The 16,561-nt window shown below is 36.5% G+C and overlaps 1 protein-coding gene across 1 annotated transcript in view; it reads left to right on the top strand.

Annotated features, from left to right (window-relative positions):
• ADGRV1 (adhesion G protein-coupled receptor V1) overlaps positions 1 to 16,561 on the top strand; it is a 542,977-nt gene that overhangs the window by 195,312 nt on the left and 331,104 nt on the right. Inside the window, exons 73-78 of the mRNA XM_068534844.1 lie at positions 952 to 1,126; positions 1,785 to 1,920; positions 3,135 to 4,240; positions 7,757 to 7,874; positions 8,731 to 8,902; positions 13,966 to 14,208. Coding sequence (XP_068390945.1) covers positions 952 to 1,126; positions 1,785 to 1,920; positions 3,135 to 4,240; positions 7,757 to 7,874; positions 8,731 to 8,902; positions 13,966 to 14,208 — 1,950 coding nt within the window. The remainder of the gene's footprint in view (positions 1 to 951; positions 1,127 to 1,784; positions 1,921 to 3,134; positions 4,241 to 7,756; positions 7,875 to 8,730; positions 8,903 to 13,965; positions 14,209 to 16,561) is intronic.

A 16,561-nucleotide genomic window follows, 5' to 3' on the forward strand; every position in this document is an offset into this window, starting at 1 on the left:
ATGTGCTTAGGACACTTTCAAACAGCCTCTAGCCATTTGGCAAGCATGAGCTCAGATATGCCAAAGATTTTGGCAATTGCTAACCAGAAGCCTCACTGTAATAAGGAATCTAGGCTGGTGTCAAATTGAAGTTGTTGTTTTTTCTTTTCTGTGGCTTCAGAAGCTGTCCTGTGGCACCCTCTCACACTTTTCTGCTACTCTCCACTCCAATTTAAAATGGGGAGAATGAGTCTTAATATAGAACTGTTGGTCCTATGGTATTCCAAATTTATAGATATTGGGACCAAAAGAGGTAAACTGAGTTGTCTAAATAACAATGTGAAGCCAGGAATCTGGTTTTATTCTTATTCTTTGACCAGAACTTATTTCATCTATAAATCCCAGGGTACCCTGGGAAGGTTGCCCTGAAAACCAGATCTTACTTGGTGTGGATGAAAAAGATAGTTATTTAAAAAAATCTTCGAGGGTTTCTGATCCTCAAAAAAAAGATACTGTATTGAATCAAAGAGCTGAAAAGAACCTTAATAGAAAATCTAGTTCATGGTGCTCACTTTATAAATAAAGAATTTATTATTATACCTTAGAAAGAAGTCAGATTTCAGTTCTAGACAGATTAGGTTCTGTAAAGACCCATGAACAAGTCATATTAAAATACCATTTTTAATCTTTCCTTTCATTTAACCATAATTACAATTGTATTTTTAGATATTGTTAATTCAGGGGTTTACATTTTGATAAAAAAATAAAGCTATAAACTATAATCAGCATTATAAAATAGAATAAATTTTCAAATTTCACATGTCATTTCTTAAATACTACTCTTTAATTGAATATGTTTTAGAACAGGGAAATATACTGTGTAAACAAAGAGAAAGTTGACTTTTAACCCACTCTTCAGAAAACAAGAACCTTTAGAGAGAAATAAAATGTTCTAAGCATGTTTTTCCTCAGGTTGGATTTGAGTCTACTGCTTTTCTACTCATGGACATTACTGCCGGAACAAGCCAAGCTGTGATTTCTAGGAGAGGCACGTATGGCTCTCTCAAGGTTTCCTGGGCGGCTGGATATGTTCCTGGGTTAAAAATCCCCGAATTCGTTGTTGTTGGCAATATGACGCCCAAAGTGGGTGAGTTGTGGCTTTTCTAGGATTTTTCCTATAGAACATGGAAATGTGTAATTGGCCACTAATTTTCCTGGATCCTCTTTACTCTGGACAATGAGCTATTTGCCTTCTAATACAGTCCTCTCAGATTTAAGTGATCGGAACTTCACAGGCTGCTTGGTGAGAATGAGAGGAACTTTATTCGTTCACATGGAAGACTTCATACCTCACCTGGAAATAATGGTCACTAAGCAGACTACTCTGTTTATACGTGAGGAGTTTGTTAAAAGTAGTTCTAAAAACCTAATGTGGCCCGTACGATAATCAAAAAAGACACACCTTTATATCCATTTACATGTTCATCTGAATATTTCTGACAGTTGAGCAGCTGTTATTTCATCTACTTTATTTTTAGTTATACCATAAGCTCTGTGAGGATCAGTGAGATGCAAAACTAAGATGGTTTGACCTCTACCTTGTAAAGTAGACATGATTAAAGGCAAGGTGTGTGTGGTCTACGGAGCTTCCTCTAAATTTATTTACACTCCCTCCCCCACTGGCTTTTTAAATGTTTTACCTTTTGTAGACTGTCATAGAATTTTTCACTATATTTTTAAGAGTTGAATCCCAATTTAAGAACTCAGAAATGAAACCCAACTTCCCTTTTCATGTTCCCTGTCAGGGAGTCTTTCATTTTCCCATGGAGAAGAAAGTAAAAGAGTCTTGCTGTGGACATTTCCTAGCCCTGGTCGGCCAGAGGCCTTTGTCATTCACCTCTCAGGAGTGCAGAGCAGTGCCCCTGGTGGGGCTCAGCTTCGGTAAGACCAACTTGATTTTCAGCCAAGAAAGTCTCTGAGGAGTAAGCTGGAATTTACCAGTTGAAACAAAAAAAGGACACAAGGATCTCTCTCCTTGAAGCAGAGGCGAAAACAGTTTTAGTGTAGAGCAGTATATGGCCTGCATTGCCAAAGATGCCACCACCCACTGCTTGCTTGAAGAGCGTTTATCATGACCTCTCAGTCAAGAATGTTGGCCTGAGGTGACATCTCCAAAAAGAACCATGATGGCAAAGCCACCTATTTTTAAAGGAAACTGTCTTCTGAAAGGTAGCCAAAAATACCTGATTTCTCCAAGAGATAAAGAGTAAAAATAAGAAATCAAAGTAGGATAATAATGTGACTTGAACTAGTAGTTCTTTTGAGTTTAATTTATATCAGTATATTTGCAGATAAATATGTCCTGGTCAAAAACAATTGACTTTTCTCATACTTGGGATGGACTTGATCAGAACAGCAGAGGACAGATCTTAGAGCCAGACTCCTGGGTTTAATCCTGGCTATGTCACTTACTTTCTTTGTGACTTTGGGAAAGTTACTTGATCTTTCTGTTCTTTAGTTTACTTATTTGGAAACTGGGAAAAACGTGTGGGCAAAACCAGTGTGTGTTCAAGTGTGTTTGTATACATATTTATGTATGGGAGATATTGGTTGGTGGAATCCAATATGGCTTTTGATTATACATATGCCATTCAAAAAGTGTTTGGACACAATGTATTTTAGGTTAACAAATTCACATACCTTTAACAATAACAATAATAGCTAACAGTTTTTTTTATTTCTTATTTTTACATTTATTTTATTGAAGTATAGTTGATTTACAATGTTGTGTTAATTTCTATTGTACGGCAAAGTGATTCAGGCTATCAGTTTTATAGTGCTTACCCTAGGCCAGGCATTGCCCCCCTCCTCTCTCCATATATATATACATATATACATATATACATATATATGTATATATGTATATATATATGGACCTTGTTAGGTCCTATCACCTGCAACTGCAGCTCCTGTTCTTACCTTTCTTGTGCTCTGGTATATTCATCAATAAGTAAATAGGGTTTTATGGAATTTGAAAGGGCATGTCATTTTTAAGATGTCCTCATGAGCAGTATCTTAAGTGTGTGAAAGGTGAATCTCTACAGTGGTATTCCTATTTTTCATCAGTTCTCTCATGGTTTAATTTTTTTTTCCAGATCAGGTTTCACCGTTGCTGAAATTGAACCAATGGGAGTCTTTCAATTTTCCCCTAGCTCAAGAAATATCATAGTGTCAGAGGATACACAGATGATCAGATTACATGTACAAAGACTGTTTGGGTTCCACGGGGATCTTATTAAAGTTTCCTATCAGACAACTGCAGGAAGGGCAAAGCCCCTGGAAGACTTTGAGCCTGTTCAGAATGGGGAGCTGCTTTTCCGAGCATTCCATGCTGAGGTTGATTTTGAAATAACTATTATTGATGATGAGCTTCCTGAGATAGAAGAAGTTTTTTACATTAATCTAACTTCAGTAGAAATTAAAGGATTACAAAAATTTGATGCTAATTGGAGACCTCGCCTGAATCTAGATTTCAGTGTGGCAGTGATCACAATATTGGATAATGATGACCTGGCAGGAATGCATGTTTCCTTCCCCAAGACAACTGTGGCTATAGCAGCGGACACAGCTCTTCCTCTGAAAACCGACTCCTCCACCACACACCCTGACACAACCAAGATAACTGCCATCCCACAGCCAACCGAAGTGGTTGCCATTGTTACTGAGGCGACTGGTGTGTCTCCCATCCCTGAGAACCTTGTCACCCTTCCTGGTACGTCTGCTATGTCTGAGAAGCCTGATGTGCCCACCGTAACTGCAGATGTTTCCATTCATGGAACATTTAGTCTTGGGCCATCTGTTCTTTACGTCGAAGAAGAAATGAAGAATGGCATGTTTAACGCCGCAGAAGTTCTTGTCCGAAGAACTGGTGGGTCTACTGGCAATGTCAGTATAACAGTTAAGACTTTTGGTGAAAGATCTGCTCAGAAGGAACCAAATGCATTGCCCTTTCCTGACATCCATGGGATTTCCAACCTAACATGGGCAACTGAAGAAGAAGATTTTGAAGAGCAAGCTCTTATCCTTGCATTTGTAGATGGAGAAAGAGAACGTAAAGTATTGGTTCGAATTTTGGATGATGATGAGCCTGAGGGGCAAGAATTCTTCTATGTGTTTCTCACAGACCCACAAGGGGGAGCACAGATTGTGAAGGGAAAGGATGACAGTGGGTTTGCAGCTTTTGCCATGATCATTATTACAGGTATATATTTGGAGTGATGGAGTTAAAAATGTACTTTTGTGGTACAGAATTTGTAATAAGATCATTCTATCTTTAATTTAAGAAGGTGAATTACTTGACTCACTCATAGTGAATCATTAAAATTTTGTTTTCCTATGGCATGAACCCATAACATAAACTCATGATGTTGTTCTGATAAATCTGTACTTTCACAATAAAGGGAAAACCTTAAAAATACTTAAGTTCATGTACTTCTTCTGAAATATGCTTAATCACCCAAACATGATTGCCTCTCCTGTTTTGAAACCTCATTCTGAATTTCCCAACCACTTTCATTAATCTATCCCAGAGTCTAAGATCTCATTGTCAGAAAATTCTTTATATCTGTTGGGAAATATATTAAAACTATTTCCTTTTGTTCTGCTTTTGAACCAGTGCAGTTTATATAAGTTTTGTACTATTGGGGAGGTGTGTGCATATATAGAGTTCCTCATGCAGGTTATAAAATTTTTTGGTGATAATTTGCAGTTTTCCTCTGAAATCATACTATATTTCTTTAAGTGGCTTAGCTCAGCTTGTCAATACCTTACTGTAATTAGAGTATTGACAAAGCTGTCTCATGATTCTTACCTACTCCACTCTTTCATACAAACAGTTATACATAGTGTTTTAGAGTTTCAGATAACACTATGGTAAAACACAGTGAAAAGAAAATTAAAAGTTATGAAGCCTGTATTTTGACCCAGCTCAACCATTAATTGAGGAATGACTAAATCATTTAGTGTTTATGCTTTGTTTTTTATAAAAGGAAATATCTAGAATAAGCATGTTTATGATCCCCTTTTAGGATTTGGTGCTTCCTAGAATTTTATTTATTTTAGCCATTCAGTTATAATTCAGTCATAATCTTACAATTGTGTAACTTTTATACCCAGCATCATCTCATTTATGCTACCCTACAAATTTACACCAATTAGAATTGTCATTTATTCCTGTTCCTTCAGTTTATTGAATATTGTAAAGTCAAATTCTATTCTCCAAGTCACTTACTGATTTTGATTCACATTAGCTTAATGCCATCTATATATTTCTATTAAAATTGTTTTGGCACTCAGCAGCCTCCTCCCCCATTCCATGAAATAGATATTTTATTACATTTATTTGAATAAGACCAGAGCTGACAATCAAAGTATTTAGCGATTAGTTTGACAGAGGCACAGACCAATCACAGTGGTTGCTGGAGGCTTTTTGCTGTCCCAAACATTACCCCATTAGTTACTGGATCACAGGGAGATCTCATAATGGTTAGGGTGGTGACAGAGGGTTCTCTGGGGGCTCAAGACAGCAGCTGTATTCCAACTGGAATGGAAGTGCTCCTCAGTCAGTTTGGCTTACCAACGCATACCAATATGGTGTGCTGATACTATATCAATATGGCGTACCGGTGCCTACCCATGCATCAGCTCTGAGCCTAACTCACCAGGCAAATTCCCATTTATCAGCTCTGAGCCTAACTTACCAGTCACTCAGTTGAGCCTCGATGAAGTTCTCTAATGAGAAGTTCCCTACCTAACATGGCATCATAAGTACTTGGCAAATGATTGGCTCCTCTTAGTGTCACATGATGTAATTCACCAGCACTTTTGCATGTCATGTACCCTAAGTTCCCTTACTCTGTCTGTGAATGTTCCCATCATTTTCTCCTCACCTGGCTTTTTAAAAAAATTATTTTATTTTATTTTTTTGGCTGCGTTGGGTCTTCGTTGCTGTGGGCTTTCTCTAGTTGTGGCGAGCAGGGGCTACTCTTCATTGCGGTGCATGGGCTTCTCATTGAGGTGACTTCTCTTGTTGCAGAGCACGGGCTCTAGGCGTGTGGGCTTCAGTAGTTGCGGTGCATGGGCTCAGTAGTTGCGGTGTGTGGGCTCAGTAGTTGTGGCGCACTGGCTTAGTTGCTCCATGGCATGTGGGATCTTCCCGGGCCAGGGATCGAGCCTGTGTCCCTTGCATTGGCAGGCAGACTCTTAACCACTGCGCCACCAGGGAAGTCCCTCCTCACCTGGCTTTTTATTTTAACATAGTATTTCTGTTTTAACTATATCATTAATTTTGCTGATTCCTCTTACCTTTAATCTTCATAATCTCACATTTAGATTTTAGAACAAACTTTCAAGATAAATCAGGGGAAAATAGTTTATTTTGTTTTGTTTTTGATCATTGGCACATTAGAAGTTTTGATTCTTACTGGAAATTTGACATCAACTTTATTATTGTAGACGTGGCAAGGGAAGTATTATACTCATTAGAACCATGCTAGTTGCTATTGCATTGAAAAAGAAAATGAAGGTTCTGCTTGTGGGAAGCTTATAATCTATTATTAACTGAGAGACCAAATCCCCATTAAAAGTGACCAGAAAACAGTTGCTGCTGAAGAAAAAAAAGTTGAGGTCTGGTTCTGATGCAGGGCTAAGAAGCGATTGTAGTGATTAATTGGTGAGGATGAGGATGGGCATCTGGCTGAGACAGAACACACATGAGGCACCAGGACAAAAGTGGTCCATCACCTCCATGTCCCTAAGCCATGGGCTCCACATTTGCTTACACTTCAGACCTGCAAAATAGGGGCTGGTAACCACTAGCTTTCCCCTTTCGGGACAGGTCAGTGGTTTTCTGTTTCCTTACAGAAGTTCTGTCTACTTGGAATCTCAGGAGTCATGTTTCAGGGTGAGGGGTACAAATGGTTTTTGAGGCTGATTGCTTTGGATCATTGCTTTTAGGATCACTTTGCAAAACTGAGTCATTGAGAAGTAGAAAGCAGCAGGAACTGTTTATTGGTGTTTCTCTCGTCTGAGAAGCTAGTTTACGTTTTGGCAAGGATTTGGAGTGACTATTTCAGTGTAGTGTGGGCCCTAGGTTTGTTCCAGTTTAAACACAATTTTGTAGAATGATGGTGCCTGTAACCTCAAGAGTTGCTCAGAGGAGTTTCTTTTACTCAGAGGTTCTCGAGAGTTCCTTAATAGTTCTGTTTTTCTCTGGGGAAAATAACCGAGTGTGAAACATAAATGGTCTTTTGGGTCAACTCTCTTATAGAAAAGTAAACAGTCAGATGGAGTTCATGTATTCACTAAATATTTATTAAACACTGTTCTTGGTACCAGGGATACAGCAGTAAATAAAACAGTTGCTTCTCAGTAGAACGTATATTCTGTCAGGATGCACTGATCTTAAACAGTAGCACCAAGGACTATGAAATAAAAAGTAGAGGCTCATCAGAGAGAGGTGAGCATGTTGTCAATATGGGGAGCAGGATTTGATATTTTCTTTCTTTTAGTCTTCTGTTCTCAAAGTGTCAGCTACCTTGATGTGATCATTTTGATTCTAGTCTGTTTTTAGTAAAGATCGTTCAATGTTGTAGCTCCCGCCCACCCCATTCACTTGTGAATGTCTCAGTTTTATACCATCTGAGCTGGAAAGATGAGTGAAGCATTGGAGATCTTTTAAAGTCTTAAGAATATTATAATCTTCTATTTTTCTTTTCAGGGAGTGATCTTCACAATGGCATCATAGGATTCAGTGAGGAGTCCCAGAGTGGATTGGAGCTTCGTGAAGGAGCTGAGATGAGCAAACTGCATCTTGTTGTCACAAGGCAGCCAAACAGGTATGTTTATATATATGTTGAAGGTGTAACATCCTGTATATCTAATTTGAATTCATAAAATGGTAGAGGCAGGATGAAATGTTGGTAGAAGAAGGTGGGGTGGAATTTGGCATGTCAGTGTTCAGATGCTCTAGTTCCTAATCTGTGATTTAACACGCTTGGTTTATGAACATAACTTGGGGCTGCTTTAACATTTTGTACTTTATAAAGTACCATACAGATGTTAGATTATGTTAAGTCATCACTTCATCGTACTTACTATTCTCTGATCACTCCGAATACGCAATCATTTACTGTTAGGGAGACTGGGATTACCAACGTTTTGCTTGCAACTTAGTACAGTATAGTATACCTGAGTGTTCATCATGTACGTGCACTTGGTATGCACACATGTACATGTATTTGTACTACCTTTTCCATTTTGGGTCTAAATATTCTCTGAAAATGTAGGTCATCTCTTGCCCTTTATTTTTATAGTAACAACCATTTTGGCAGTAGTGTTTTTCCTTTAGAAGGATTCTTGTTAAAAGACAAATGAGGAACACTTACTTGAAGGCAAAGTTTCTCTATAATTTTTATGTTCATATTTCTGGTACATAGCATCAGGAATCATAGTTCAATAAATACTTAATTAGTACTGAATAAAGTGTGGTTAAAGAAATGCCATGTAAACTCTGGCCTTAATTTCTTAACTGTAGTGTGGAGAATTGGTTATTTTTGACATTATCAGTGGGAGAGAAAGTGCTCTGCTTTGGATGAAGAGGTACACTCAGGCACAGTGATAACACATTCTGCATTAGCTACAGGAATAATGCACTCTGTGACTGCATTTGCATAGGTTTTGCTTTGTTCCTAGAGCCTTTGAAGATGTCAAGGTCTTTTGGCGAGTCACGTTTAACAAAACAGCTGCTGTGCTCCAAAAAGATGGTGTGAACCTGATAGATGAATTTCTGTCTGTGTCAGGGACCACAATCTGTACAGCGGGTCAGACAAAGTGCTTTATCACCATTGAGCTCAAACCAGGGAAGGTAAGACACTATGAGACACAGTATTGGCAAATTCTGATTATATTTCTTTACAATTAATCATTTTAAAGCCACTTTGTTGAAGCTTACACATTGCTTATGTGGAGATTCTTTGTGTCTCGCCTAGCCATAATGTCTAAATCTCTTAGATGAGCAATAGATGTCACACTTAGAATTTATTACATTATGAATTTTTGTAAATAATCTCATCACTTGTGCACTTAAGACTTACACAATGTTGTAAGTCAGTAATAAAAAAAAAGCTTGTATCTCAGTGCTAAAAAAAAAAAGCTCATCAGTTTTCTCTGTTCTGTTTCTTGTCATTTCCACGATTCTTCCTGGCCCACCTGCTCATTGTGTGAATGATCCCTTGAGTCATTTTCAGCCAGATTAATATCTCTGATTACTCTGAATGTTTAGTTTTTTGCTTTTATCATATTGATAGATTTGGTCACGTCATGTTATATCCATAGATTTCATCCAGAATGAAAGTTCTCTCATTCTCTAGAGAGTTCAGTTCTGACCCACTGAAGAAGCACCGAGGCCATGCTTGATGAGCCTTTGGATAAATTTCTGTTGGTTCATGTTGCACATGGCACCCAGGAGCCAGATGGTCCCCCCTCTTTCTAAAGGAACCTCCATTATTCAAACGGTATCGGTCACTGATGACCTAACAGAGCTTTAGTCATTTAGTAATCATGTGTGGCTTTTTTTAATGACTATTTCATGATACTTTAATGCCTAAGGAGCACTCCGTAGTAGTTGTTCTTTGTCTACTACTTAATTTATTAAACTCAAGTATTTATACAAAAACTAGCCATAATATTACGAATGTTCAAAAGTATCATGATTTCTTTGTACATGCCAAACACTCTAAACAGCAGAAAAAGCATTGCACAAATAAAATTATTTCCAAATGTATAGCTATATTTAAACTCATTCTAAATAACAACCCTGTAGATTTAACTCTTTATTCATTTTTTTCTCTACTTGTTTTTTCACTTTCTGAGAATTACTGAAACAGTTATATTGATCTTCTCTAAGATTACAGTGATACATATTTTCATACCTTCCCAGAACTGTAGTAATTTTATTGGTTCCAGAAGAGAAAGAATAATCGTCTCAGATCACTTAAGGTTACATGCTCTTGGTTATCAAGAGCTCTTTGTTCTTTGTTAGGACCACAGGTCCTGGTGCTTGTCTGAAGCTGTTTCAAATGAGAATTGCTGGTCATCTGATTGGGGTCCATTTGATGACTTGACTTGTGAGATCAACATTTTTTTTTAAGTTCATGCTTTACAAGTTAATTTTTTCAACACCATGTGTTTTCCTCAGAATGATTTGTTCTTTAAATTTTGCAGTGCCAGCTTTAACTTAACCATTGCCCTGTCACTGTTGAACATGGAGCTGGTCTATTAGTGGTATTGGAAAGATAGACCTGCCTTGTTAATATCTTGTTAATATTTAAGAAGGCAACCTAGAGGCTTTACCTCATAAGAAATGAGGTAACAAATCTGTGATCTTAGTGCATCTCTACAGTTCATCTGTTCTATCGTATTCAAACAAACATTCAATTGCATCATCTTTCAACTTCTGTGTGACCAACAGTACTCTTTAACTTCTTACTTGTTTTCATCTTCATTTGTATGTGTTTCACAGGTCCTAATAATTTATTCCTATTTTTGGTGCAATTCTTACTTTTTCTAGAAATAATTGTTTTATTAACATTTTTTATTAACTCTTTACTAACACACAAAGAGAAGAATGTTTATCATTCCTTAATAAATGAATATATACTTAATAAAAGATATAACTGCCTTGATATGTTAACATTCTCCTACACATTAAACTTAATAAAATATTAGGTACGCACTATTATACTCACATTTTTCATTTTAACCATTTTTTAATACATTACAATAACTTTTCTCCTTTAAGTACCATTATAGATTCAAATTCAACTAATTTTAATTGCTTACTAAATGCTTTTCTTTTTGCTACTCAAATAGTCATGCCATGGACACTGAAAGATCTATTAAGCTAGTCTTTTGACTTTTCATATTGCTTTAAAAATCTCTGGATGCTTATTTGCTTTATAGCAATAACCTGTGTTCTAGAGCCATCTTGATTTTTCCTGCTCTAAGACATCCAATCAACTATTGTCTAAGAACTTGATTTCTTTCATCAAAAAGAGTTTCAGAGATCTGAATGTATGTTCTGGAGATAGGCATGAGAGCTCATGGTTGACAAAGATGCTGCTGTGAGCCATCTTGATAGTGACGGAGCTAGAAAATATGTTTCTTCAAATATTGAGTTCCCACTGATTTTTTTTAAACTTGGGAAATTCCAAGAATTTTCTTTTTAAAAGTTTTTAAGGGGCTTCCCTGGTGGTGCAGTGGTTGAGAATCCGCCTGCCAGTGCAGGGGATACGGGTTCAAGCCCTGGTCCGGGAAGATCCCACATGCCGCGGAGCAACTAAGCCCGTGCGCCACAACTACTGAGCCCATGAGCCACAACTACTGAAGCCAGCGCGCCTAGAGCCCATGCTCCGCAACCAGAGAAGCCACCGCAATGAGAAGCCCGCGCACCGCAATGAATGCGTAACATTAGACAAGTTGCTTAGCCTTCCTGAGCTTCCCAGACTTGGTTGAGTTAATAATAGGGCTGTTAGATTAAATGAGATAATGACTAAGAGGTTTTTTGACACGGTTCTTGGCAAGGAGTTGGCCCTTCACAAGGGAGGGTTACTATTATTCAGAATGGATGGGAACGGAGCCCAAGGTGATTCAGTGACTTGAGTAGTCACCACATCAATGCTGGTGGCAGGGGAGTGACAACAAAACAACACAGAAAACGCAATGCACGCTTTCATCTGTAGAGTTATACCACTGATGGATGGTGGTTTCTTCTAAAGACGCTCAACTGAAAGTTTTTCTACTCTATCATATCTCTAATTATCGTCCCTATAGTTATTCAAAATTTTCATTTTCAAGTTATAAAGAATTTAAGTAACTTTCCCCAGGTCAATTACTTGGCAAAGATTAGAACTCATCTTTTGAATTCCAGTCCGTTTACCCTTTCTCTGCTGGGTATCTTACTGTTCTGTGGTTCTGTCTTATGGTTCTGTATTAGCAAAATGTATAAAGGTCATAGTTAATTAACTTAGGATGCATTTCTTAGCCCACAAAATCTGTTTAAACCAAACAGATTGTCTAAAAGTTTGTTGCAAATATTTTTTAAAAGTATTTAAGTAAGACATTATTTCATTATTACTTTGTTTGCTTCTGAGCAGGTCTGGGCCCAGGAAAAGTTATTTTATACTAGTTGGGCAAAAGATCATCCTGGAATGCTGCTGCCCTAGCTAGGAAAGGAACTTGAGTTCTTGTGAGGTCTCCAGTCATATTTAGGTCCAGAGAGGTTCAGATAACGATCTGTGAGTTTTGCTTTCCCAATATACTTCAGGCATATTGTTTGAATAGAGCATTTTGTTGTAAGACTGGAAGATTCCTTTTGTCTCTTCTAATTATGTGTTGGCGCCCATCTGCACACTGTTCAATTTGCATGGTTCCTTACTTAGATTATAACATATTCTTTTGACTCAAAGTAGTTATAAGTAATGTTTTAATCATCATCACAATGAGAAGAAATATTATGCTGAAAAACAAAGACAGGAGTATGTTGGAATGTAATATGCTGAAATCCTTAGTTAAATGAAACTATTGTGAATTCAAGCTCATTGGCCATTAGGGAATAATAGTTATTGAATATAGTTACCCATACTTTTCTAGTGCTTCAGTTTATTGTATTTGCCAAGTTTAGTTTCTCAAAAGCGGGAAGAGTGCATTTACCTTCATTTCAGTATTTACTGAGAGTTGATCAGCAAAAGTAAAGCATAATATACACCACAGGAAAACTAAATATGTTTCTTCAGACAATAGAAAGAGATTAAGTTCATTTATTGTGCTACTAAGAAGCAACTCATTTTGAAGAATACTAAAGAATTTGTTGTATTGCTTCATGACATAATGATTCTCATTAAAATGATCACAAAACAAATGATGAATAAGGTCCTTGCTGATAAATAAAAATGATGCATTGTAACAAATTAGACAATGATACACGCAGTTGAAAATGCTTCAGCTTAGCTCTTGGAGTTATGCTAGGAAGCTAAAAATGCTGCTAAGATTTTTAGATTATTGTGTAAGAGCAAGTAAGTAAAAACAGGTGATTGACAGTATGTTATAGAATTGAATTCAGGCTTTGAAAAATTATTTGAGATTGTTGAGAAAGAACCGAGGTAAAACATGAGCAAACTGTAACCAACAGACTAAACTTAGATTTCTTGATACAGAATTTAGGGAAATTTTGAAAACTGCATAAAATCACTAAACTAACTCTTATCAATATTTGGTCATATTTATGTAAAACCCTTTAAAAATAAAACCTTACAAAGTTGAAGCTCCCTTTCACTCCTATCCCATGTTTTTTCAATTCCACACCCTGCCCTACCCCAATTGCCACCCCTCCACCTGAGATAACTACCATCATGGTGTCTTATTTTCCTTTTTACTCTAAATAAATATGTATCCATTAACAAAATGTAGTAAGCTTTATGTAATTTAAAATTTTACATTTATTGTAGCATGCCATACATATCATTATGCAACTTGATTTTTTACTCATTATCATGTTTTTGGACCCACCCATGTTGAAAAATATTGAAATAGTTCATTTTTTTTAACTACTAGATAACATTTCATTGTATGACTATATCTTATGTATCCTTTGGTTTATTGAAGTATGCATAGATTGCTTCCTGACATTGATTTTCTAGTAAGAAGCTCACCCAGAGAGAGTAAAGGTATTAAAGAAAGACCAAAACTAATAAATCTCATGGTAATCTAACATAAGATTTTAATTCTGTAATTATACAGAGTGTATCTCTAGATGTATACTTATTTCTGTAATAATGTATATGAATAATACTATTTCTTAATATCAGAATTATCTTAAAATAGAAATCTATTAGTAATCATCCTTTTTTTTTCCTTTTATCTCATTGTCAGATACCTCAAGTTGGAATGCATTTTTTTGTGGAACTGTATGAAGTAACTGCTGGAGCAGCCATAAACAATAGTGCCAGATTTGCACAGATTAAATTATTACAGAGTGATAAACCTCCAAGTCTCGTGTATTTCTCTGTGGGTTCTCGGCTGCCGGTGGCTCATAAGAAAGCCACTCTAATCAGTCTGCAGGTGGCCAGAGACTCTGGGACAGGACTAATGATGTCTGTTAACTTCAGCACCCAGGTAAGCATGCAGTATGTATTATCACACAGTAAGGTTTTCTTCTTTAACTGTAGCATGTATAATGAAACAGAGAAGAATTGATATATTATTTTCTGAATTACCATCATAATTCACATTATGTTTATTACATTAAGCTTTATCCTTGAAACAGTTCAATTTTTTTCACTTAGATCATGTTTTAAAATGATAGTCTTTTGTCTTTTTTTATCTTTTGGAAAAGTTGATTATACAGTGCAAAGCGTCTTAACATAAATCTCTTCTATAAAATCTGTAGAGAGTTGAAATTTCTTCAGAATGAAACTGTATAAGACCAGAAACAAAAAGTATGGGTCTTTGTTCTGATTTTTACCTGAACTAGTTGAAAATCTTCTTCAGGACTTCAAACACTAACTGATCTTTATGTTTCTTCAAATCCATGAGTTCATGAGGTCTCACAGCCACTTTTCACATCCATCATATTAGGTGACATCAAGTGAAAGAGAGGGAGCAGGTGGGTATCCAGGGATTCAGAAGAGTAATGCTACGAAACGCTAAGCAACTAGAGCCTGGGGCTGGTCCACACAACGTGCTACACCTTTCGAGCATTATGTTTTAAACTTTGTTTTAGGAGCAAAACTCTAACATATTAAAGCAAAAGTGTGCATCTACTTTTCTTCAGGCATGATTGTAGAGGTTGGAGCTTGCCCACCTTAGCCCTCTCTTATTTCCCCTTGACTCATATAACTCCCAAAACCCCCCAGTTTGGAAACTACCATTCCAGACAGCGCTACCATTTCCCCGGTTTCAAGATTTCAAAGCTGATGACACTTTAGGCCTCAAGGTATCAAAGTTGTTTTCTGTTTTTTATACAAAGTGCTGTTTAGTATGTCTTTGGTTGTTGAGTGGCTCAAACACATAGAACATTCTGTGTATAAAATACAACATTTGTGCAGCCAGTTTGCTGTAGCAATCATGTGAGTCAGGGATCTGAGGTTAAGACTGGAGCTGTGGGTAGTGAGCTATCCTGGAAGCTTGCCAGGCAGAAAAGTTGTCTTTATGACAAAGTCTACAGCTTGGCAGGTGAGAAGACGACACTCTACATCATATGAGACTCTAGAAATAAACTCCATCCTAAATAACGTTGAAATAGTACGAACGTGAAAAGAAGTACTTTGATTCATGGAGATTTTAGCATTTTTTTTCTTTTCAGCATTTAAGATGGGAAGAGAAATGAGAAGAAAAATATGTGCTTCCTTCTTCTCCCATGAAATATATATCATCATATGCTCACTACTTTGTAGAGTGGAAGACTGGAAGAAGGGATACAAAGATTTGAGGCATACTTTAGTTCACACACTCAGTTGAAAGGGGAGTTGAAAATGCCAAAATAAGAGTGTGAATGCCATATCTCTTATCATATTTATTTATATTCTTTCTAGATTATCCACAAATGATTCCTTGCAAAATACATGCTGTCACTAGCATGTAACTCATAGCATTTTTATAACACTATAAAAACCAACATAGAGGATCTCTGTGGTGATGAAAATGTATCTTGACTGTATCAACGTCCATATCCTGGTTGTGATATATTATAATAATGCAAGATGTTACCAACGAGGGATGTTGGGTAAAGGGCACAGGAGACCACTCTTTATTATTTCTTATAACTGCATGTGAATCTATAATTATCTCAAAATAAAAAGTTTAATTTTAAAAATTAGAAATAAAAGTTTTACCTCTCTGGTATGATTTTATTTTCCTGTTGCTTCATTGCCCCTGCATTTTCTCTCTCAATGCTAGGCATATTGTTAGAAGAGAAAGTCATATAATTCTAGTTTCCGGTAGCTGACAAGAATGAGAAAATAATTATGGACCAAGTTGCTATTCTGTTACAGTGATATTAATTTTGCTTTTACTTTAAACATATTTTAATAATGTAGTTAAAACAATAGCTGTAGCATACCTACCCTTCGGTAGGTCAGCATTACTGGTACATAAATACTATAAGTTCCCTTATATCTACATATTTGTGATCTAAAGTTAAGGGATATAAGGATTTGAGATAATGAAAATATCACTCATTCCAGTTATCTTTCTAAGCCAAATTTGAAAACCAATTCCAGATATTTCATTTGTATATATGTGTACTAGACCAAAGCCCACAAGTTCAAGAAAGAATATGCCTTTCCTTCTTATTCTCACATTGCTTATTCTATCAAAGGCTATTTCTATGTTGATTTCCGTTGTTGCTTTTAAATTGCATAGTGCTTCTTTTTTGTGTTTGTTATATGTATTTTATAAACACAAGAACATTTTGATTGTTCCATTTCCTTTAAATGTCTGAATTGTGAAATAAATTCTACCAGAAAAT

The sequence above is a fragment of the Eschrichtius robustus genome, chromosome 2 (genome assembly GCF_028021215.1).
Source record: "Eschrichtius robustus isolate mEscRob2 chromosome 2, mEscRob2.pri, whole genome shotgun sequence".
Classification (NCBI taxonomy): domain Eukaryota; kingdom Metazoa; phylum Chordata; class Mammalia; order Artiodactyla; family Eschrichtiidae; genus Eschrichtius; species Eschrichtius robustus.